Source organism: Taurulus bubalis, assembly GCF_910589615.1.
Source record: "Taurulus bubalis genome assembly, chromosome: 9".
NCBI lineage: Eukaryota > Metazoa > Chordata > Actinopteri > Perciformes > Cottidae > Taurulus > Taurulus bubalis.
This window is the reverse complement of record NC_136597.1, coordinates 6,000,866-6,025,508: the sequence shown is the minus strand read 5'-3', so window position 1 is coordinate 6,025,508 and position 24,643 is coordinate 6,000,866. Positions and strand designations below refer to the sequence as shown.

Genomic DNA, 24,643 nt, shown 5'->3' with positions numbered 1-24,643 from the left:
ACATATTTCTGAGAAATAAAAGCCTTCCAATTGTATTAAGGCAGCATTTTCATTTTTTGTATAACTTATTATTCCTGAAGTTACCGAAAATTGAGGAAAACCAAAAACCTCTAAGTAAAATGTGTTTATTTGTGCAGGTTGAACATAAATGAATGTTACATTTTGGCTTTGTGTGTTTATAACCTTTTTAACTATAAAACCTACACAATCTTATATTTTGCTTTCATGCCATAATTAACCGCCTTTATTGGCACATGGTGGACCGGAGTAGATCCCGAAATTAGAACCATAAGTAGGCCGAATGAATGAGGAATGCATTTTGAAACAGGAAAAGATTTTGAATTTAATCTTGACCCCAAGTCTCAAGATAAAATCGTGAGATACCGAAAGAATAATACCTAAAGTATCAAGGTAACTTTTGTCTTGGGACATTTTTTCTTTCTTGGACATTCATACAATAAGGTTTGGGGGTCTGGGTTGTCCCAAAAATCAGTGTGTAGTCTGGCTCTCCAGCATCCTCAGGCCACACGAACTTGAACCGCCTCAGCAGAGTCACCACGAAGAGGAAGAGCTCCATACGAGCCAGACCCTCCCCGAGACACATACGAGGACCTGCAGGTCAAAACACACACACATTTTTGGTCAATTAATCCGTCAATCTATATGAATGTGATAACTCTTTCACTCACCAGCAGAGAAAGGCATGAAGGCCTCAGGCTTCACGAACTCCCCCTGCTCATTGAGGAAGTTTTCAGGGTTGAATTCATGGGGGGATTTCCACTGTCCCTCCTCGTTCAGCAATGAGGAAAGGTTGGGGATGACAATGGTTTCCTGGAGAACAAACAAAGAATAAAAACAATACATAACTATGACTTTCACTACTGTAGACCCTATTTCCTGTGCTGTCACCTGTGTGTATCAGTTACATGTAAAACAAGAGCCGCCAATCGATGGCAATCAATCAAGGTATTACTGTCAAAAATATGTTTTACAAGATGTAACAAGAAGTACTGTCACATCAACACTTAGGAAAGGCATGAAACATGCCAAAATAATCTACTTTTACAAATGCTTCTTAGCGAGAGTTGTGACAGAAGAGAAATATAGGGCAGAGGCTCTAAGGCACATAACAAACCATGCGGAATATTTAGAATAAAATAAAATCTTAAACTCTTCTTTTTGCACTTTATTTTGGCATCTATGCTTTCTCTGACAGTGAGAGAGACAGACAGGGACGGCAGGGGGAGAGAGAGGGGAGGACATGCAGCAAAGGGCCTGAACCCAAGCCACTGCAGCAAGGACCTTTGAATTATTTCATACACATAAATCTCCACCTGAGTTCAAAATCAACTTCCAGAGGTTTGGAATAGTGCTCCACAGAGCAACAACAGGAACAGGAAATGCTAGCATCAAGATGTTCAACTATTTCCTCTTACTTGTAAGTGCTCAGAGGGCTACCCCTACGATATGAAGCCTTTTTCTATATTATCTTTTGACACACATTATATTTTCTACTTACCTTGGGTATGGAGTATCCCATTAACTCTGTGTCTTTAGTGGTGCAGTGGAAAACACTGAGGGGAGCAGTGTCAGCCCTTCTCTGGATCTCATGAATGACGGCCTGCATGATATAGGCCGCTGTCATCAAACTGCACCATAGTAACATCTCAGATGTACTGAAATAATTCAGGATGTACCTGCACATAGGGCATCTGGTGTCTGTCTTCAAAACTGGCTTCATCCTTCCCATCCAGAACGTTGTCTATTTCCTGCTGACAGCGCTCTGAGGAATACAGAGAGATAGACAGCATGGACAAAGAGGAAGACAGTTAGCAGAAAGAAAGAGCAATGCAAGATTGTTCTTAGTTTATGTGCAAGTGCAAGTTTATGTGCAATTTGTCAAAAGTACATTACATACAGCAGGGCTCTCAAGTTTTTAAGACAGGTGAGAGTGACATATCCTCCTCGCTGCGGCACATTAAATAGCCTAGTTTTTTTTCAGCGTGAGAAATACAATGTGTGGCGGGAGGACGTGACTTAAGGCCGAAATGCGTGACACTTGAGAGCCCTGATACAGGTGTGTTCTGTGGCCATTTGAACAAATAGAGTATGTTTAGAATATCACTCTATTATTAAACTGAATCTGATCAGATTCAGTTTACCATGTCGTTGTCTCAGGCTGAACCTCTGAAAAAAGAGTCAGCCCTTATTAAACATGACTAACTCCAGTGCCTCTGTCAGGCTAACGTCAGCATGCTAACATGCTAACAATGCAGTTTTTTTCACCGTTATTCACCATCTCAGCTAATGTTTGCTCATTAGCACTGAGCACAAAGTACAGTTGAAGCTGATAAAGGTGTCCTTAGTTTTGCAGGTATTATACCTGATGATGGTGGTAGATGACCAATCGGGGGATCACCAGAGTATATACATTTCATCCCCTGGGGACCATGAATGTCTGTACCACATTTCCTGGTTGTTCATTCAATAGTTGTTGTGATTTTTCACTCACAACCACACATGTCTACCTCATGGTGGCGCTAGAGGACCAGTCAGGGTGTCCTCAAAATCAAGAGGATACATTGTCAGGGAACCACGAATGTCTGAACAAAATGTAATCTCAATCCATTCAATAGTTTTTGAGAGATAGTCTTAAATAAAGTGGAGACGGACAGATGATGAAGGCTTACCCTGTATCTGTGGATAGTTCATGAGGTAGAGGAAGCCAGTGAGCAGGGTGTTAGCAGTCGTGTCAGTCCCGGCAAAGTGAAGATCCAAAATAAATGCACAAAGCTGGTCTTCAGAAAATGAGGAGCCATCATCGCCTCTCTATGCGGCCAGACAAGAGAGAGAATGAGTGAGAAAGATGGCGCCGTGCCAGCGGCTGCCTGTCGCAGTAGCTGCTGAAGAAACTTTTGTCCATACAGAGGAGCACTTTCTCTAACAGATTCCTCACGCTGCGCTGCAATAAGGACCGCAACAGGAGAACATTCCTGCCGACAGCTATACGGCTATACAACAAGTCACCGCTTGCTAGTTCCTCTGTGGATTAATTAATCACTGTACCATACATACTTTGCATTTTGCACTGTCTATTGTTTATCTAATTTATTTACTTAATTAATGAATACACTCTGTATATCTATATCTATATCTATCTATATCTATATCTATATATATATATATATATATAGATATAGATAGATATATATATCTATATATATCTATATATATATATATATATTACTTTATTTTAATTTGTATATATCTTTCATCCCTGTTGCTTCTTTATATATTTGATCTTTTATCTTGTGTGTTTGTATCTTCAAGCTGTAAGGCGCTACGGATGACGACAAAAAAATGTCCCCTTGGGGATTCATGAAGTATATATTCATTCATTCATTAATCACTGTCCACTCTGTCACCACCACAACCGCTGCTTGTTGTCAACAACATGCCAGTTTGCAGCTGCTCCGATCAGAATTCTTTCCATTAACAAGAATGACTCACACACCTTATCCAGTTCATCCAGATAGCTGTCGATGAAATGACGCGGTTCACCAGGAACTCTGGTCTTTTTGCTCTCAGCCAACACCTCCAAACGTCTTTCATGTGCAGCCTGATAAGAAAAAAGAAAGATTTGGTGAACTAAAAAGGTGATCAAGTTACAAATATATATATATATAAAAAAATATATATATATATTTTAATGAATGATTGAAGGTTTTTTAAGGACACATCATGTAATGCTTTATTTTCTCGCTCAAAGCAGCTGCAAAGAGCTGCTTGTATTTCATCTTTCCTTTCTACTTTCATTCATTCTTTCTCTTTTACTTCATGAAGCAGGGTCATTCTTTTTCTGCAATGCAAAGTGATGTTTTTTTCCTGCTTTGCAGGTCATTTTGTTATTCCTTGGTCTTTAACACAGAACTTGGCAACTCCATCAATTGAACCCAGAGGCTATTATCCCTGTGATGAAACAAGACTTAATGGTTGTTTGCCAGATTGTGAAATGAACGCTTCAAGACGTACCTTGAACAATTTAAAGGCCTTCTGGAAGGGCAGTGGCAGGTTTCGCACCATGGGAACAGCATCATAAATCTTATGGGAGAGAAACATGAAAACGTACAAAGTTATAATACCACCTAAGTTTTCTGAGCATTGCAATGCCGAGTTATCCTAAGACATCTGTGTTAGTGCAGTTCTCAGTGACAGGAGGCCTTTTTCACAGCAGACGTTTTGGCTTGTCATGAGGGTGACCAGATCCTAACAAGCCACATGTGGGACTCATTACAAATGATGAGAGGTGATCTAAAAATGATAATATGATGTCTATCCAACTTAAGAAATATACATTTATATTGTGCCCCATAGCTCCTAAATCTCTTTAATTTGCTCGCACAATGCACACATTAGACTATGCAGGTGGTGGGCTTTAGCATGAGAAAAACAACAACTATGCAATAGTGTGCTTGCACTCATGTATTCCCATTTTCTAACTAGCTTATTTTTGTTCCCGCTTTTGCACCAAGGCATAAAGAGCAGACACAGAGTACACAGTAAGGGGAAGGTGAGGCGTCCTGAATACAAGAGGCCTAGAAAGACAGATAAAGTAAATACTGGCAGAGTATGACCATGTAAATATGAACACAGACGGAGAGTAAGTGCATAGTGACCAGAAATGTTGAATACAAGGTCAACATCGTAACACAATTCCTATCATCACATTTGGCAGAATGAGTTTATATTATTTATTTATTTTTGTGTCTTTATTTATTTATTTTTCTGACCGAAAAATCATTGTTAAAACCCAGAATATGATTATGGTGTGTTTTGAACATTGGAATTATGCATTAGTATAAATGTTTCGGGGAAAATGTAACTGATGTGACTCACATCGAACCCGACACCAGTCTCACATGACTGGAAATGATGATAAATGAGGTAAAAAGGGTTTCTTGCAGAAAGACATCTTGTTTGTGGTCCTTTTGCGGTTCAAACCTACAATTTACATTAATTTTGTACTAAATAGGGAATAAGAATGACTTCATTACCGATACTTTAATTGTTTACACCTGTGCCTTTACTCTGACAAGTCAAAATGTCTTATGAAAATGCTTAATATGATGATAAATTGGTTGGTTTGAGAAATGGCTTAGCTATATAACAATAATAAAAGGTACAAGGTATTGCAGTATTTAGATCGTTCACCAAATCCACCTATTTTTGTCCTCCATGTACAGTAGGCCTATTGCGCATGAGCTCATCCTGACAATTTATGTGAAACATAATAGTTTTAACACTGGTAGTGAAGCAATGTTATTGAGTGTTTCTGATGACTCACCATACCCCAGCGCCCGTTGATTATTTTAGAAGTCTCTTGGAAAAGTCCAACAAAAAACGTCATGAACTCATCGTCATAGTCAAACTTCCTCGCAAACAGAACTTGACACATGACGTTGGAAGCTGCATTGTGGAACATCTTGTTGGGATGCATGGTCTTACCTGGAAAAACAGCAATTTTCAGCAATTCAAATGTCAAGGTCAATACATCAATGTTAAGCCATACAACAGACAATCCCTTTGTCCTGTTTGTGGACGAAATGGACATACCGACACTCTGCTCACACAGCTTTATGATATGATGTATCTCTCCCAGAATGCTGCGCTCCATTGACTGGCTCCCCAGACCAAGGTTTCGCAGGGTCATCAGACCAAAGCGTCGTTGCTCTTTCCAGCCAGAGTTATAATCTGCTAGAATCACTCCGGGAGCATGAGCTACATGCAGAAAGGAAAAGTGCATTCACTTTCAGTTACATATTCGAAATGCTCTGAGTAATGTTTCAGTTAAACATTTTTAGCAGTTCCTAGGAGTGTTTTCCTCTTCAAACTTCTTAAAGGACTTATACAATAACAAATATCCAATATTTCAAATAAATTTGTGTAGCTGTAGGGTTTTTCTTGGTTCCTTCTGCAAATGTATCTTGTGACCGCTTTGAAGGGGGCCTATACATTGGTAACCACTGGATTAAACTACCTAACTGAATACAAAACAAATAAAACAGTAAAGTCCTGCATACATTTTCATTCACCAGCATTAACAATCTGATAATGTCTTATACAACACATCAGTTAGAGAAGCCATTTTTATGCATAACATTTGACATCCTGCTGATAATTCTTGCTGAGACTTCTTCCATTGCCTCCACTAAGTGGTGCCATAATAGGGATTTTTAAACTGAACATGTTTGAAAGTTATTTGTTCAACCTTTCACTTGTATGGCATTTTTAACCAGGAGGTTTTGTGGTCTGCCAGAGAAGTCAGCAGCTTTTTTGACCAAGGCTTCTTTCAACGCCTGCAGCCCATTGATGACGACCGCAGGCCTGGGACCGAGGAAAAGGCTGTAGACGTTACCATAGCGCTTGGCCAGCTGGGGACACAGTCATGAATTATGATAAACAAGTTAATATCAGTAGGAGTGGCAGTGGAATGAGACATTATTTTAAGCACATAGATATATTCACTTTCATAGATATTTCTTAACGAACACACTTTAAAGCATGTTTATTTCTCTGGATTTCAATACAGTTAAATCATTGACAGGTTGTGCTGCTGGTGTGAAACAAATGCTATTAAAGGAATGACATTGAACAAAATCCATAATGTTCTCAATCCTTCACTAAAACTAGAGGAATAGATTAATGCAGACACAGCATAAATAAAGATGCAAAACATTGAATTTGATTCATTAAGGTTGTGAAACATGACATAATCCATCAGGAGATGTATTCAATGACATACATATCGGAAGCAAGTATTTGTCTTGGTAACATGATTTAACTTTACCCTCTCCATATCGGCAATGGGGCTCTCCAGATTGAGCTGCAGCACATTTCCAAAGATAGGGATTGGTCGAGGGCCTGGAGGGAAGTTTTTGGCCCTTTGGGTCGGCAAGAGGAGCAGGAAGAGCAAAACAGCCGCCAAGAGTAGAACCACGGATGCAAACATGCTGAAGCAGTGGTTCTGATTGATTGACTCTTTTATATTCCTTCTCTGCGACTTTGTTGGCTTTACGAATGCAAACAACCTTTGCACAGTCATGTGGCCTGCAGTGTTTTTGCAATGATTAGCAGTAGATAAAGCAATTCAAACTTTTTTGCCAAATATTCCTCACACCACTCTCAAGCTAAAGCATTTTCAGGTAGACAGACAAAACAACTAAACAGAGACAAACCCACAAAGAGAACAAAAACAAAAAAAGACCATAAAAAACAATCACAAACAGAAAACAACAAATATAGGCTGTTCTAATGCTTGTGGAACTGTTTGAACTGCCCTTTAGAGGCCAGATGAGGACCTGCAAACTATTGCACTTATTGGCAAGCTTTGTGGTTGGCTAAAAAATGTAAGTTTAATGGTTTAAAATGAACTAAATTACTCCCATTAGATACACAACATAATGCAATCCAGTAAAACAGCCCCCTAGTAAAACTACAGGATGTAGTTGGGACCTTTGTCACAATCACTCCAACTGTTCAGTATTTATTTTTGGGCATTTGGTGTTTAATGTAAAGTCTAGCAACACAAAACGACACGTTGGGAAGACTAATTTGTTAATATTGCAGTTTATTCTTTATTGTTAAACTCATAAAAGCATCACCATAATACAAATATTACCTCAGACTTAAAACATATATTGTTTGCAGAAAGCCTCAATTATATCATTCTCATATAAAGCAATTACATATCAAAGCATAATAGGATGCACAATTAAGCACTAAATATGTGAAAGCATGATATTTTAGGTAATTAGTAAGTAAACCTATCAATGCATATCTTTTCAATAAAGAGGCAGTAAGTTGTAATCATACATATGAATCAAAAATTATAAAATGAAGTGACAAAATCCTGTCTATTATTTCCAAAACGATTCCAAATACTTGTTGAAAAATAAATCTGTTTCATGATGTCACAACACTGTGTATAAGATTTGGTTAGATTTATGCACACACACATTGGTTCAAATGTTTTATTGAGGTTAGGGGAGTGTTGTTGTCATGGTTACAGTAATGTACTTGTTAATCAGGTAGTTGGTACCAACCGAGAGCCACTAAGCAAGCACTAGTAGTGAATGAGTAAATGCTATTGGACACAGCTTATATCTACTAAATGAATACACAGTACATTAAAGCACATTGTAGCTTAACCTAAGCAGATATAATGTAGGCATAATCCCTGTTTGCATTGTTAGGTGTCATAGCTAGTAATCAGCTAGTGACAGCCTGAAAAGAGAAACTGTGGTCTGGCAATCCATGGTAGCAACAGCCTAGTTCGTTAGGCTGGACGATTTACGACAAGAACAAAATGAAAACGGTTTTAAAACGGACAGAAAAGGGGACGTACTTGGACAGCTTTCTACAAAGGTTCTTTGTCAAAGGCACATTGAAAGGAACAAAGAAACAGTTAGAGTCTGAAGAAGCATACAGATAAAGAGAGCAGGGATAGACAGGACATTGGGATTACCACGAGACATGCTACCCTTTGGGGTAATAAACTACCAAATGGATAAAAAAGTAGTTCAGGGAGCAAGGTCGGCCATGGGGCCTAATGCCTATAGGCTGTACAAAACAAGCCAGCCTCAAGGGTGATGCAGCTGCTGAAGTGTCAATAACTATTGAGAACAAGATGATAGTCATTGCATGAGCAGACCTATTCCCACAGTGCTGTGTCGGCACTGAAGAAAGGTCCAGCTCCATACATTATCATTCTGGTATCGAAGAAGAAGAGAACAAACACTCTGGCTGTATTTCTTTAAACCAATTGGAATTGTCTTGGGTCAAGCTAAGCCCAGGATTCAGCGACAGTGCCCTTAGATCAGGGGTGTCAAACTCATTTTCACCCCGGGCCACATCCGCATCATAATCGTCCTCAAAGGGCCGGTTGTAACTGTAACACTGTATACATTTAACTCCTCCCGAACATAATGTTAACTGTCTTTGTATTAGATTATTGTTTATTCAAGTGTAAAAATATTGTACATGCATTTATATAAATGTAAAAATATATGGAAGCAAATTTCTCTGTTACTATGACAGAAGTCCATTTAATTTAGGGTTAAGAAACCCACATTGCTAAATATCAAACTTAAAACAGAAGAAAATAACAAAGACAAAGATCAAACGCATGTTATTATATTAACTTTCTTCAAAGCTTTTTTGTCACAGTTGAGAAGGATTTGGCCCGCGGAGCCTTGAGTTTGACATATGTGCCTTAGATAGTTGAAGGTGAGTCTACATCTGGTGTGTAAGCAATTTTAAACAGACATCAGGTAGGACAGCTAAAGGCAGGGAGGGACTGGAAAATGAGACTAGATTTCTACAAGAGTAGTATGCTTCCTCAGAATTTAGCTACCACTAATCAAAGAACAGGTCTTGTTTTGTGTTCAGAAAAACACTGTGCCAATGTTAGCAACATGTTCCATGGCTCAACATGTGTAAGCTCATGGCATTAGCAGATATTGATATGGAAATAAGTGCATGTTTCATTGATTGCTAACGTGGATGTATGGAAGGCAACGGAGGTTATAGTGTGTTTGGTGGCAGCAATGTGAACAGTGGAGGCCACATGATAGGTAGCTCAACATGTTGTTGGTTCATTGGTCATCCATTAATTTGTTGTCCTAAGTTGGACTTTCATGCGATAAGGCTTGGGAGTCATAGTGACCCCATACACTGGAGTGTAGTCTGGCTCTCCTGCATCCTCAGGCCAGATGAACTTATACTTCCTCAGCAGCGTCACCATGATGAGGAAGAGCTCCATACGAGCCAGACCCTCTCCGAGACACATACGAGGACCTGATACATTAAAAGAGACGTTAGAAAAATTCTACTTGACACCAAGTGTAAAATCATCAATCAGGTAATTTATTTTTGCAAGAAGGAGCAGAGTTGAAATCAAACACAAGTCATATTTCCAAGTTGCTGCTCAAAGATCATCTCTGAGCATCTGTCTTTTATACAGTGTGACACACAGTATCGGGAGGAAATGGTGAAGGTCCGAACCGGCCCAAACCAGTTTCTTATCTTCCCCAGAAACAGGCATCATTGTCTTTGTATGGGGACTCTAGATAAGCAGATGAGTTCTCCTCTCTTAGAAGTAGCTGTGGTCAACTTCTTATCAGTGATTGGAGGAAAACGCTCATCAGTATTTGGACTTCCTGGTACCCCCCTCCCAGCAAGGCCTTCACCATAACAGTCAAACATCCTGTGAGTTGTAAGGTTTTTCCAACAGTCATCTACAAGAGATTGAATAACCCTCTCTGTGCATGCTGTTTGTTTTCTATGCTCACATGCCCCCACTACTTCCCCTCCTCTACTAGAGTCTCTACAACTAGAATGAGAGCCATAGGACTTCAGGAATAAATGCTCCACTGAGGTGAAACCAGCTTCCAGTTTCAGTCCAGGAGACAGACACTATCTCCACATTTAGGAGTAGGCTTCATAGAGGGCCGGACTGGCCATGGGTGATACCAGGAACATCCCCGGTAGACCGACGGGGTTGGGCTGGTCCAATACCGGCCCACCTCCATCACCACCCGGTCTTCCCTCGGACATTGCCGCACCCGCTTATATTATAGATATATATATTATCTAATACCTTAAAAAAATGACCACTGACCAATATTTATACAACTCCTCGCAATCTGTATTCACACTCATGGTTTCCATCTTCTTTACTCATCTAATCTCTTCCGTCAGTCTTTGTTTTAGGTGTTATTAAATGTCAATCACTCTAACCTACTCAACACTTGTGTCACTCGCTCGTAGACGAAGACATTTTTGAGCCGTTTTTATGCACCCTAAACACCCCTACACACACACACACACACACACACACACACACACACACACACACACACACACACACACACACACACACACACACACACACACACACACACACACACACACCTGCTGTTCCCGCCCCATTGTATGTTCTGTTCTTTTCTACAATATAGTTGCTTCCCCCTACCATAATATTAGGGGGGCGCTATATGCAGGTCAAGACAAACCTCCGCAACAGGCTGCAAGGAGACGCTCTTGCAGCCTGTACTTTCTATTAAATGTTTACGTTACGCTGTTAAACAGGTTACGGTTGCGCATGCGCGACTCACCAATTCTTGGCTTATTGCCAAAAGCTGACCTCAAGACCCCACAAAAGAAAAAGCTGTAAACCTAGGGTAAACACTGTAGTTCATACTAATTCTACCCTCTGATTCCAGTTTCTTTATTGTGTGGTCTTTCTCTGCTTCCATTCATTCCTTAAGGCTCTGTAGTTATACATATAACCATCTGATACTAGCCCAGATTTTAGCATATTCATCTAGCAAACTATACCTACCTTGGAGTGTTACAATAGCCAGTATCATTTTATTCCATGTGTCCATTCAGGCAAATTGGTGGGCCGGTCTGACAGTAACTCCCGGGCCACTTTTTCCCCCCAGTCCGCCCCTGGCTTCATACTTACCTCTTCAACAACGCCTACAGTTAGGGTTGGCTCAGGGTTGCCTTCGACCAGCCCCTAGTTATGCTGCTTTATGCAACAGGACTTCCTAGATTATGCTGAGCTCCTCTTTTTCCTTATGAGGCAATTGACATGACTAGAATTGTAACATACCTGCAGAGAAAGGCATGAAGGCCTCTGGTTTGACAAACTCTCCCTGGTCATTGAGGAAGTTTTCAGGGTTGAATTCATTTGGGAATTTCCATAGTCCCTCCTCATTCAGCACCGAGGTAAGGTTGGGGATGATCAGCGTACCCTGTGGCGCAAAAGAGGAAAGAGCTTAAGATTTACTTTAGACTAGATACTTATAATCAATAATATGTACGTGCCAGCAAACTATGAAACACTCGTGCCACTGATGGGCATCGCCCCTCATCACCATCATATTAATGTTCTTTATCACTTTGTGTTGTCTATTTCCCTTTTCTGTTGAGAAGATAACTGAAACTTGTGTTAGCTTTGAGGCACTGCTGGCATTTCAACGTAATTTATGAATGAATTGTAAAGCATATAGTCCTCACTTTAGATGGGGTCAAACAAAATACTTAACTAATAGTACTAATGACTAGTAACTACCTGAATTAATCATGAATTGCAGTAATAAAAACACGTTTATAAAGCACATGATCTATAAGCCCTTAATAATTGGTTTGTAATATATATTACTTAATTTATAAGATTAAACGTGCATTTCACGTTTAAATTCTTTTATCTGTTGTCTTTTTTTATTCTATTGTAGATTTAATTGTAAATATTCATGCTCCCATTTCTTGTACTCTGTTTGTTGTTTCATGTTATGCACCACCCACCATGACAAATTCCTTTTATGTGAAAACATACATGGCAACACATGGTTCTGATTCTGATTAATTCACAAAATAATTTATAAAGTATGAAAACTCAATTATGAAATGCATAACAGTCAAGCGTTAATGTTGGAACAATGCTTTATAAACAGTGAATTAAAGTGTTTACTCATGCTTTACTAATGCTAAATAGCGTGTAGTTATTATAAAGTGTTACCATTTTTGACCATAGTGACAGTTTAGGTAAGACCAGTTGCGTCGTACCTTGGGGATGGAATATCCCATGAGCTCTGTGTCTTTAGTCGTACAGTGGAAGACGCTGAGTGGAACAGTGTTGGCTACCCTCTGCACTTCATGGATCACGGCCTGGATGAAGAAAGAGTTAAATATCATGTTCCCATACTTTATCTGAATGGGGCCTACAGGAAAAACAATACCGCAGAAGTTCAGCCACAAAAACATATGCTGACAAAAGATGGAGGTCTTTCAAAAGCAGAGGTGTCAAGTACGTTACTTAAGTAGAAATTTTGGGTATCTATACTTTACTGGAGTATTTATTTTTCAGACGACTTTTTACTTCTACTCCTTACATTTTCACGCAAATATCTGTACTTTCTACTCCCTACATTTTAAAAATTGCCTCGTTACTATTTCATTTTGGTTTGTTTTATAGGCAACTAGTTATCATGTCTTCCGCTCCATGAAACGCATGTTAATGCTCTGTTGGGGTTAATGCTCGGGCGTCCTTTACTGGACATTCTAGTGTACACTGTACCCCCTATTTATAGTTCGGTACGAGTGCCATATGTTTTTGGAAGCTTACGATTCTTTTGATTCCAGCTATGCAATCCGTTTCAAGATCAGACCACCACAGCAGCTACAAACACAACTTTTGTCAGACAACAACAAACAAACAAATGATAGCAAAAGCCAGACAACTCACCGATGACGCCTTATATTTATCCATAAATCCATAACATTCCAACAAAAACGGCGTTGTTACGTCGTAAAGGTCCAATAAAAAAAAATCCCATAAAATATTTAGTCCAAAACACGTGATTTCATCCATAAATATCCACCAACTGGTGTTGCATCATTTCATATCAGCTGGAAGATATGAAAGAATAACGTTTTGTTTTTAGAAAAAGCAAGTGTGCATGAGAGCACAGCTACAAACGAAATCTAACTTTTACAATGAACCCCACTTTAACCAATAGGAGCTTCATGTCCTGACTGACAGGCTACATTACCCAACCAGAAGCTACGTTGAAGAACAGAGTCAACCCCTGTCTCCTTACGTGGATCAAGCCTGTCACGTCGTACGGTTCAGATGACAGGCGTTTCGTACAGCCAATGAAATTGCGTAAAAAACGAATAGCAGGAAGAGGGGGGGCAGGTAATCCCAACAGCCTTCAATTTGATGAGAAGAGACAGCTGCTGATAGAGCTTCAGTTTGACCTTGAATTAGCATGCAAATGCATTTATACTTCATTTTCTCTGTGTCAGCAATACGGGTAGTAAATATGAACAGTACCTCTATAAGTTTGCAAGACTATAAGCCTTTTTAATATATATATATATATATATATATATATATATATATATATATATATATATATATATATATATATCATGGATATTTTCAGTCTCAAAATGAAAAAACGCCTTTCAATGAGCATATATGCAGCTGAAACGGGTAGCCTAGTGCATCCCACATTTTTCAACATAACATTTTAAAACATTATAGTCATTATGGCCTTTAGAAAAATGATTGTTTTGGGGGGAGGTGGGGTAGTGCACTATAGGCCCCTAAGACGCGGCTTAAGAGTTTGTTCTTAATGGAGAAAAAAATTCCCCTTACATTACTTTTACTTTTATACTTTTAAGTAGTTTTGAAACCACTACTTTTACACTTTTACTTAAGTAAAAAGCTTGAGTTGATACTTCAACTTTTACAGAAGTATTTTTAAACCCTAGAATCTGTACTTCTACTTGAATAATGAATGTGAATACTTTTGACACCTCTGTTCAAAAGCAATGATTACAATGAATCTACCCCAAGGATGTACCCCAACGTAAAGAGATTCACTCACCAGATTTATTGTTTGATTTGAACCATTTTATGACTGACCCCCTGCCATGTATGCTCTAACAAATAAGCTAAAAAAACAAGGCAGGCAACTCTAAAAAACAAAACAAACAAACAAACAAACAAAACCATGAACTCAAAACATTGGGACACTAACTCTGTGACAGGCTGTACACACAAAATAAACGTGAAATATTGAAAAAAGTGATGATTTACCTGCATGTAGGGCATATTGTTTCGGTCCTCAGAACTGGCATGTTCCTTCCCCTCCAACACCTCGTCTATCTCCTGCTGACAACGCTCTGAGAGAAACAGCAGAGACAACAATATAATTCGATACAATTGAAATGTGAAGACAAAAACACAAAGAACAATATGATTGAGAAAGGATGAAAGGTAAACCTAAGCAAGGGTGGAAGTTAATGAATCGTAATGTGTGGTGTCCCTGATAAATAAAGTAAGGAAACGGTGGAAATGGTCTTTTTCAATTTACTGACCTAAAAGTCCTCTCATTGATTTTTAAAAGTTGATTTCACAGGTGGAAATGACCATCTTTTTCTAATTTTATCAGGTGAAGCTGAATAAGTTCTCTAAATTGGCGAAATGTGTGCTCACTGAATGTAGGTGTCTCTGCTTTAGCCTGAACAATGCAGAGATTAATATTTGACAGTTTAAAAATCCAACAATGACATATCAGTCAATTTCCACAATCCATAACATAAAATAAGGTTTTTGATATGGCTCCCTTAAACTTTGATCAATAAATGTACAGAGCAAAACAAAACAAATCTTTTCACTTCTCTGGTTGCCATTACTGCACTTTTTCTTGTGATTTACCATCTGACATACGCAACGATACCGATATATTGTTAATGACCGATATATCAGTCGGGCTCTGATCATTACTTTTTAATTTCAACCAAAGATGTTTTATGAAGAGAAAGATACTTAAAAAGACCAACAGAGTGAACTCAGTCTTTCCTAAGAAAAAGCGCTAGCTGATTACATTACACCATTCCCACGCAGGTAGGCAGAAGCTTCTATGAGAAGCACGGCCGTTACTAACCACAATAACAACGACCCTAAACCTAAAGCAGCTAAATGGAATTCAGCCATCATTCATTTAATTTTTTACAAATGTACTTTTCCTACTGTGACACTTCAAAGTGGCTTCTGTGAAAGAGGCTGCATGCCTTCTGTGTTGGACAGGCTCTGCCACATTGTTAGAAAGAAAGCGTCGCAAACTTTAGTAGCAGGAGTAGCAATGCAGGGTTTTTTTCTGTGCAAGGACCAGCTCTTTGGTCTTGCAAGAATCCTGGCGGGGTAGAGAGTACCGGATCACTGTACGGGTGCTTTCTGGAATTTGTGGACAAGCCTTTACTGCAGGAATATGGGATACCTCAGCTATTGCTATGACTTGCACTATACTATCCTTGGGCAAGACACTAAACCCCAAATTTCTCCCAAAGGCTGCGCCATCATGAATGAGTTTAGATCCTGATGGGCAGGTGGCACCTTGCATGGCAGCGTCTGCCATCAGAGTATGAATGGATTTGTGAATGTTGATGTGTAGTGTATAGTGTTTTGTGTAGTCGAAGGAATAGAAAGATGCTATATAAATGCAAGTCCATTTTACACAATAGACAGGACGTCATCCACAAAAAAAATACCCTTTCAGTTTGTGACTTTCACAGAAAGTATTCCTCCATGAAAAATGTATGGATGAATAGATACAATTCTTAAATGGCAAGACAACGGTAGAACCACAGAGCCATGATGTGCATACCTTGTACGTGTGTGTAGTTCATAAGGTAGAGGAAAGCAGTAAGCAGGGTGTTGGAAGTCGTGTCAGTCCCAGCAAAGTGAAGATCTAGGATGAACATAGTCAGCTGTGCTTCTGAAAAGGAAGACTGATTGTCACCTGTCTAAAGAGAGGAGAATGGTTGATTTAGAACAAGGGTGGTCAAACTTTTGATTATAGGCCATATACAGAAAAATATCTGGAGTCACAAGCTAAATGTTAAATGTGTAGTTTTCAACTACTGCAAGAAAGTCAGTGGTTATGGGCCATAAAACCCCTCTAGCCATATTAAAATAATGTCCGATAAGCAGTACTAACATTTAACGTTTGACATAACAGCCACATTTAATTGTTGAGCCCACAAACAAAAGTAACTCTAATTTTCCTGTTTTTAAATGAGAAAAATTCAATACTTTTATACTTAAATACAGTGCATGCCTTGGGACATGACATGTAAATTGTAAATGGGTAAAGTTATCACAGGTGGACCAGACAGTGCCAAAGTTCGTTTCTAAGTAGTCAGTTAAAAGATTACGATGCAAATGTAAATGTCAGATGTAAACCTTTCATTTATTGTCATTTATTGATAATTTACTCGGTTTCCCAACGTTTTTGTGTTCTAGGATTCACCTTATCCAGCCGATCCAGATAAGAGTCAACCAAGTCTCGTGGATCTCCGGGGACTCTCGTCTGCTTGTGCTCATTCATCCAAGAAATCGCAAGTTTCTGACAAGTCTGAAAAACATTCAAGTCAACATTCCTAATATTGTATTTTACTTTTTTTCCATTGACAAAATGCATGTATTTTGATAATTCTGTTTGAGGTGAGAGTACCATTATTATATATACATACATTCACACAAATATATACTTTAATATAGATATACACATACCTCAACATTCTTAAAGGCCTTTCTGAAGGGCAGCGGCAGGCTTCGAATGATGGGAAAAGAGTCATAAAGCTGTTTAAAAAAAGAAAAGATTTATCTTTAGTTGTTTTAAACCACGCAGGATTTGGCATCCTGGCGTGAAATGCTTTGAACAAATGGTTTAATCTTCATATGTAGGCTAATAGTCCGTGCTTAGCTAGCAAAAAAAGAAGCTCCTAAATGTCTGTGAGGCCAGCTGAGTATAAGTTTGTTCGGTTGTATGAATGAAAAGTTCGAGGGACAGACAATCCAGAGTCAAGATGTTTATTCTGACCAGCAGTACCTTTAATGGGGGCTCTGAGCTTCATGAAAAAGTACATAATATTTTCAAATTTAATGCAGGGAGAGCAATTTCCGGCCTGTCTCAGCAGGTCAACGTGGTAATTTGTTAATCATGACAAAATGCGCACAAAATGACTAGGGGTCTCATTTACACAACAACGTCTATAGGATCCATACAACATGTTTGAGTGTATAACAATTAGGAATATGATTGATCAGCATACTTGCTAAACTTCAGACATCGTAGCCTAAATAATGCTGATTAATCACCTGACAAAAGATAAACCTGTGTAAACATCTTTAAAATGTAACATCCTGCTAAATGTAGAAAAGTCAGCAAAGCTAATTTTCTCAGTCAAACGTGTCTGTATGCAAACTCCCTGAATTCTGATTTGTGATTTATTCACAAATCAGAATTTATGTTTTGTGACATCATTTTATGTTTTCCATCATTTCTATTTGATGAATTAGAATCCTGACATGACACATGCTGTTGTACAATTGACTTTGCAAACATGATTTAGGATGGGAATATGTGTAATGAAGTGTATTTCTGTGACAGCTACAGTAACTTTACAAACTGATATTCCTGTCAGTGGTTATGGCATTAATGCCATCTGTAGCAGAAAAAAACTCTCTCTGTCATGACAGTTAATATACTGAGGGCACTGGCCCAAATTGCCAGTGTGTCATGACGGGGATAGCGTTCATAATAATGCGTCTTTTCTGATGCCACCTCGGACCCAAGTCAAGTGCGCCACAGGTGACCCAAGGGGGCCTGGCCACAAAATTACCAAAAGTGCATTTGGGATGCTCCAGACACACTGGGCAGGGCACACTGGACTGCTATCTGCCTGGCCACACTGTGGGTTCCTGAGATATAATCGACTTTTCGAGGAAAAAAAGAGTGTATTGCAGGTTTAAATCCTAGCTCATTTGCTTTTTCCTCTGCATGAGTAAAGAAACGTGTGGCTTTAAAGCGTGTGAAAAGTGTCAATTGTGTAACTCTCGCAGTCGATGCGTGACAGTTGGCAGCCCTGCTAGTGACACTCCCAATAACCCCAGTTGGAGCTTTTTGATTGACAATTGACAAATGCTAGCATGCTAAACTAAGATGGTGCCTAATGTGAACAGTATACCTGCTAACTATCAGCCTGCTACAGTTAGCTCTGAGCACCACTGACCCTAAACCTGACCCTGGCTAAGCTGAAGTCTGATGTTGCTGATATTTCTATAGGCTATAGGCCTAGACTGTTGGGGGACATCTTAGGATACACTGAGCTCCTCTTCTCCTCTTCCTCACTTCCTCCTTCGCTCCTCCTCTCCTCTTCTCCTCTTCTTTCTAAAGATAAATTATTGTCTCTTCAATGCACATTACTAACTCTACTTTATTTTTCCATGGATTCATGGCTGCCTGGAACCGGTCCTGCCTGCTGCCATGGACCTGCTGATGCCTCCCTCCTCTCTACCTCCTTCTGCTTCATGGATCGTGGTTATCTGGACCATGCCTACTACTCATTTTATGAATAATTTCTGTTATATTCATTGAATGTGCTGTAACTCCGTTACGTTATTCATTCTGGCCACATGACATCTATTGCTTCTGTCCATCTGGGAAGAGGGATCCTCCTCTGTTGCTATCCCTCAGGTTTCTTCCCTTTTTTCCCTGTGAAAGGGTTTTTACTATCTTTTATTTGGGGGAGTTTTTCCTGATCCAATGTGAGGTCCCGGGACAGGGATGTTATGTGTACAGATTGTAAAGCCCTCCGAGGCAAACTTGTATTTGTAATGTTGGGCTATATAAAATAAACTGAATTGAAATTGAATTGAGCACCACTGACCCTAAACCTTGCCCTGGCTTAGCGGAAGTCTGATGTTGCTGATATTTCGGAGCCAGGTTTTGAAGCAGAAACATTTTGACTCACCATAGCCCATGGTCCATTGGATATCTTGCCATTCTCAGTAAAGCATTGAACAATCACTCGGATGACCTCATCATCATACTCATAGCGTTTTCCAAACAGAACCTGGCAGATGATGTTGGAGGCCGCATTATGAAACATAATTCGAGGACTCATGGATTTGCCTGTAAAATAAATAATGTTGACTAACCTACAACACAGTATTGTGCAAGAATGCAAACAAGAACATGACACTATCAATGAACAAGCAAAACTCAACATTCAACATTAATTGAAATGTGTGATCAAGATCCACATTGTGACATTATTAAACAATAGAGTATTAGTAGAGTATTTGTGCTGCTCAGAAGTCAGTGTCACTGACTAAAGTGAACCCAGTCAGCCAGTCAGGACTGTGGGCCCACAGATGACATACCAATGCTCTTCTCCAGCGTGTCCATGGTGTATTTTATCTCTTCATGAATCCTCTCCTCCATGCTATCTTTCCCCATACCAAAGTTCTTCAAATTCATCAGAGCAAAGCGACGTTGATCCTTCCAACTCGAACCATAATCTGCCAGAATCACTCCTACGACAGGCGAAGTGGCACAAAAGCAAACGGTTTGATCTTAAAATAGAAATGTCAACACAAAGTATTACATTTAAATAACAATTCTTCCTCACCACTTTAAACACAATAGGAAAGAAAATCACTGAGCAATGGATAACTCCACATTGTTTGTATATTTTATCTGGAATTATTGATAAATAATAGCAATATAAACTTAGCAAAGGTTGTGCAAGGAATGTGCTTCCCCTGCCAAAGGTATTGAATGGAGTCACACTTTTAAGAGAAGAAAAGAGGAGCAGCATGTTTTTTTTCAAAAAGACCCGTGGTTAGAATAATATATAGAGCCGCTAAACATGCGAGTGGGCAGCTGCTTTTCTAAAAGACTTCTACAGGGCGAGTGCAGACAAGTTTGATGATTGATTAACTGCCTGGTAGGACGTTATGTTTTTGATGATGAGAGACGATAAGCGCCAGCCCTACCTCCTTTTCTCTGGTGAACTGAATAGGATAATGTAAACAAACATCTGTTACATAACATATGCTTGTTCCCCTCCTTTTGAGATGTGGAGTGCTGCCAAACAAAACACAGCAGCTCGGCTTTATATATTATATTTATATTATATTACGTTATATTGCTGAATTGCAGCGCCCTTATGAGCCAGAGCGTTCCACTCAGAGATACTAGGTGACCGTTATTTCTAGCCCAGGTGCTTGCTTCTCCCTTTTCACCATTTCCACTCAGGCTGCAGCATGCGCCTGTGTAGAGGCCACCCATTTCCACTTCCTGTAATAATTCTGGCAATACAAACTTTAACTGCAGCATGAGAATTATTTTAACACCATGTATAGTAATGTCCCATCCCTATAGAGATACTCTGCAGAATGTCGGATTACTTTTTTTAATTTTTTTATCAGCAAGGTGGAAGATAAATTCACTGCACTTTGAAACATCACGTCTGTCCTACCTTTCCTCTGGGTGGTGTCATTGACAAACAGGTCTTGCGGTCTTCCAGCAAATTCAACGCCCTTGGTCACTAAAGCCTCCTTCATGGTCTTCATCCCATTGATGACGACTGCTGGTTTGGGACCGAGAAATATGCTGTAGACATTTCCATACTTCTTCCTCAGCTGGGAGAGAAACAGGTAACTTGTCAGTGTTTTGAATTATATAAATCATGTAACTTCAGATGGATATCACTTGCAGCAATTCAATGAAATTACAGAAAAAGATGTTTGTTCATTTAGTTCGGTCTTTATCGTCTAACATGGGAAATTTGGCTGGCAGTGGGAAACATATTAGACACACCCGAGCAGACTCCGTCAGTAAAACAGATTAAGGTGAAGAAATGTAATTGATAAAGAGCATCATAAAATAACGCTGCAGAGATCTCACAATCTCCTTGCAAGTATTTTCTTGTGTGTAGGTTAGACACTGGCATATGTATGTATGGCCTGTGTCACTGGTTGGCTACGGTCCAGTAGTTAAGTACACAGGCAGTCAACTCTGTCAGTATTCGCCTTTTGTGAGTACACGTTATCCGAGAAGCACGCCTTTCAGTGCAAAGCATTTAGTGCACGTGTTTTTATTTTACACTTGCAGCCGATAGGTGTCCTTCATAGTCTCAAAGTGCAGTGGCACAGCTACTTTTGAATCTATCAGGGAAGGCAGCAGAGTTACCACACGTGTCAGTATTTAAACATTTTGGACACATTTTAAGCACCAATGAAAGTGATTCCATCAATACAATAACAAGTTAATGCATTGGAAGAGCAACATGGCTCCTTTCAGTGTATGTCTCACCCTCTCAAAGTCCTTCAGGGGGTTATTTATGTTCAGCTCCAATATGTTCCCCAGTATCGGCAGGACGGGGGGTCCTGGTGGAAAGTTCTTGGGCCTCCGGGATTTGAGTTGAATGATGATGAAGACGATGCAGATCAACAGCAGGATGATTGACGCAAACATGGTGGAATGGACTGAAGAGAAGAGCTGATCGACTTTGCTGTCAGAGAGTAGCTCACTTCTTAGTGCGGCCACCTCTGGTTGTACTTTTCTCACCTGCATGAAAAAGGTGTGTGGGAACATCAAACAGAAACAGGTCACACACTTTGAGAGGCACTCTGCCAGGCTTTGGCTTGAAATGTCCACTAAAATATCAGTTTACATGTTACTAAATTAGTTCCATAGTTTTCTGCAAAGCCAGCTTGTTGTCATGGCTTGTCAATAGAGCTGAAGAAGGCTAACCAGTCACAGCCAGCGGTGGAACGTGACCAAGTACATTTATTAAAGTATTTAAAAATCAGATGTCTTTTTTTTATGCCACTTCCTAATGTGGGGAATTATTGCACTATTTTTATTTTTGCATTCTGATTTTTGCATACAAAACGTATTAACCGTATTACTATTGCTATTTTATATAATGAGTCTCTTCAATGCAAGCAGATGTCTTTTGGTCATTTTACTTCCTTTGAATATGTGGCTCTCAATTCCATGCAAGTTTTATTCCTCAACATTTACAGACCACCTAAATACTGTGCAACCTTCTTTGATACGTTTACTGAACTGCTGTCTATAATCTGTATTGATTTTGATTGTGTTGTCATTGTTGGTGATTTTAATATCCATGTTGATAATCCCCAAGACAGAGGGTCTATAGAGCTATGTGGTGTCCTTGATAACTATGATCTGACTCAGCATGTAACAGGTCCCACACATAACAAGGGCCACACTCTAGACCTAATCATCACCAAAGGTCTGGACATTTCCAAGGTTGCTGTGACTGATGTTGCACTCTCTGATCATTCCTGTGTTTTCTTTGAGAGTGCAATCTCTCTACACACAAATGTCCAAACCAACTTGTGACAAAGCGTTACATCACTGAAAACACCAGTAAGCTATTTATTCAGAAGTTCTGCTCCACACCAGGCCTCTCTTGCATCTCAGTCAATGAGCTTGTGGATGGCTTCAATTCTAAAGTAAAAAATGTTATTGATGCCATTGCACCCATTAAGGTGAAGGTGGTCTCGGGTAAGAAAAGATCCCTTTGGAGAAATGCCACGCTGGTCAGAATAGAGAAAAGAGAGTGTCGGAAAGCTGAACGCAGGTGGCGAAAAACTAATCTCCAGGTTCACTGTGGTATCTATAAAGAGAGACTTCACAATTATAATTTGGAATTTAGAAATGCAAGACAGGCCTTCTTCTCTGACATCATAACCAAAAACAATACATGCGCCTTATTTGCTACCGTGGACAGGCTAACAAACCCTCCGGTGTCGGTAACGGCTACGCTCCAATCCACCTGGGCATGCAATCAATTTGCCTCCTATTTTGCTGATAAAATTCAGAGAATTAGACAAGCAGTCGGTGGCTCCACACCAACCAAAGGATATGTGTTGTCCCCATCTTTCCATTCAAATATCATGACACAATTTCACTCAATTAACCAAAGAAGCCTAGAAGACATTATACAACATCTGAACACATCTTCCTGCTGCTTGGATATTCTACCAACACACTTTTTCATCACACTGCATGACCGCTGATCTTTTACAAATTGTAAACACATCCCTTCTATCAGGTGTCTTCCCACAAGCCCTAAAAACTGCAGTTATTAAACCACTTCTAAAGAAGGCTAGTTTAGACCCCGAAATATTGAAAAGCTATAGACCAATGTCAAACCTCCCATTCTTAAGTAAAATAATGGAAAAGATGGTTTTTCAACAGCTGAACAACTTCTTGGCCGAAAATAACTGTTTTGATGTCTTCCAGTCCGGCTTTCGTCAGCACCACAGTACTGAAACTGCTCTTGTTAAGGTTTTCAACGACTTCCACTTAAACACAGACAGTGGCAGAACTTATGTCTTAGTATTACTGGATCTCAATGCTGCATTCGACACGGTCGATCATGACATACTACTAGACAGACTGAAAGTCTGGGTAGGACTCTCTGGCGCAGCACTTAACTGGTTTGAATCCTACTTGAAGGACCGGCAATACTTTGTGTCGGTAGCTAATTACACATCAGAGCTGACTAGGATGACATGTGGTGTTCCCCAAGGTTCAATACTGGGGCCTCTTCTGTTCAACATCTACATGCTTCCACTGACTCAGATTATGAAAAACAACAAAGTGTGTTATCATAATTATGCAGATGACACACAACTCTACATAACTATATCACCAGGAGACTATAGTCCCATACAAGGGCTGGCTAAATGCATTGAAGAAATCAATAACTGGATGTGCAAGAGATTTTCTTCAATTAAATCAAGATAAAACAGAAGTAATTGTTTTTGGTCCCAAGGACGAACGATTGAAAGTCAGCGCTCAGCTTCAATCACTAATGTTAAAAACCTCAAACCAAGCCAGAAATCTAGGTGTAGTTATGGATTCAGACCTCAACCTGAACAGCCATATCAAGACAATTACAAAATCAGCCTACTATCACCTGAAGAATATATCAAGGGTTAGAGGACTTATGTCTCAACAGGATTTGGAGAAACTTGTCCATGCATTTATCTTCAGTAGACTTGACTACTGTAACGGTGTGTTCACAGGCCTCTGTAAAAAGTCAATCAGAAAGCTGCAGCTGATTTAGAACGCTGCAGCTCGAGTCCTCACTAAGACCAGGAAAGTGGATCACATCACTCCAGTTCTGAGGTCTTTGCACTGGCTTCCTGTCAAACAAAAAATTGACTTTAAAA

The 24,643-nt window shown here is 39.6% G+C and overlaps 2 protein-coding genes across 2 annotated transcripts; both read right to left on the bottom strand.

The window, feature by feature from the left end:
* Window positions 1–406: 406 nt before the first annotated feature.
* Window positions 407–7,009, bottom strand: LOC306741781 (cytochrome P450 2D15-like; the record flags this gene model as incomplete). Its single annotated transcript, XM_079224098.1, has 11 exons — window positions 407–612; window positions 690–831; window positions 1,520–1,621; window positions 1,698–1,783; window positions 2,691–2,829; window positions 3,515–3,619; window positions 4,033–4,101; window positions 5,345–5,505; window positions 5,614–5,778; window positions 6,269–6,431; window positions 6,848–7,009. 11 exons carry the CDS (start codon window positions 7,007–7,009, stop codon window positions 407–409), a joined length of 1,500 nt encoding a protein of 499 aa, XP_079080224.1.
* A 2,658-nt stretch (window positions 7,010–9,667) lies between these two features.
* Window positions 9,668–21,905, bottom strand: LOC306741779 (cytochrome P450 2F2-like; the record flags this gene model as incomplete). The annotated part of the gene is made up of 11 exons (XM_079224096.1): window positions 9,668–9,855; window positions 11,678–11,819; window positions 12,634–12,735; window positions 14,675–14,760; window positions 16,245–16,383; window positions 16,890–16,994; window positions 17,153–17,221; window positions 19,396–19,556; window positions 19,808–19,960; window positions 20,908–21,070; window positions 21,744–21,905. The coding sequence occupies 11 exons, from the start codon at window positions 21,903–21,905 to the stop codon at window positions 9,668–9,670; spliced, it is 1,470 nt and encodes a 489-aa protein (XP_079080222.1).
* Between the last annotated feature and the right edge of the window lie 2,738 nt (window positions 21,906–24,643).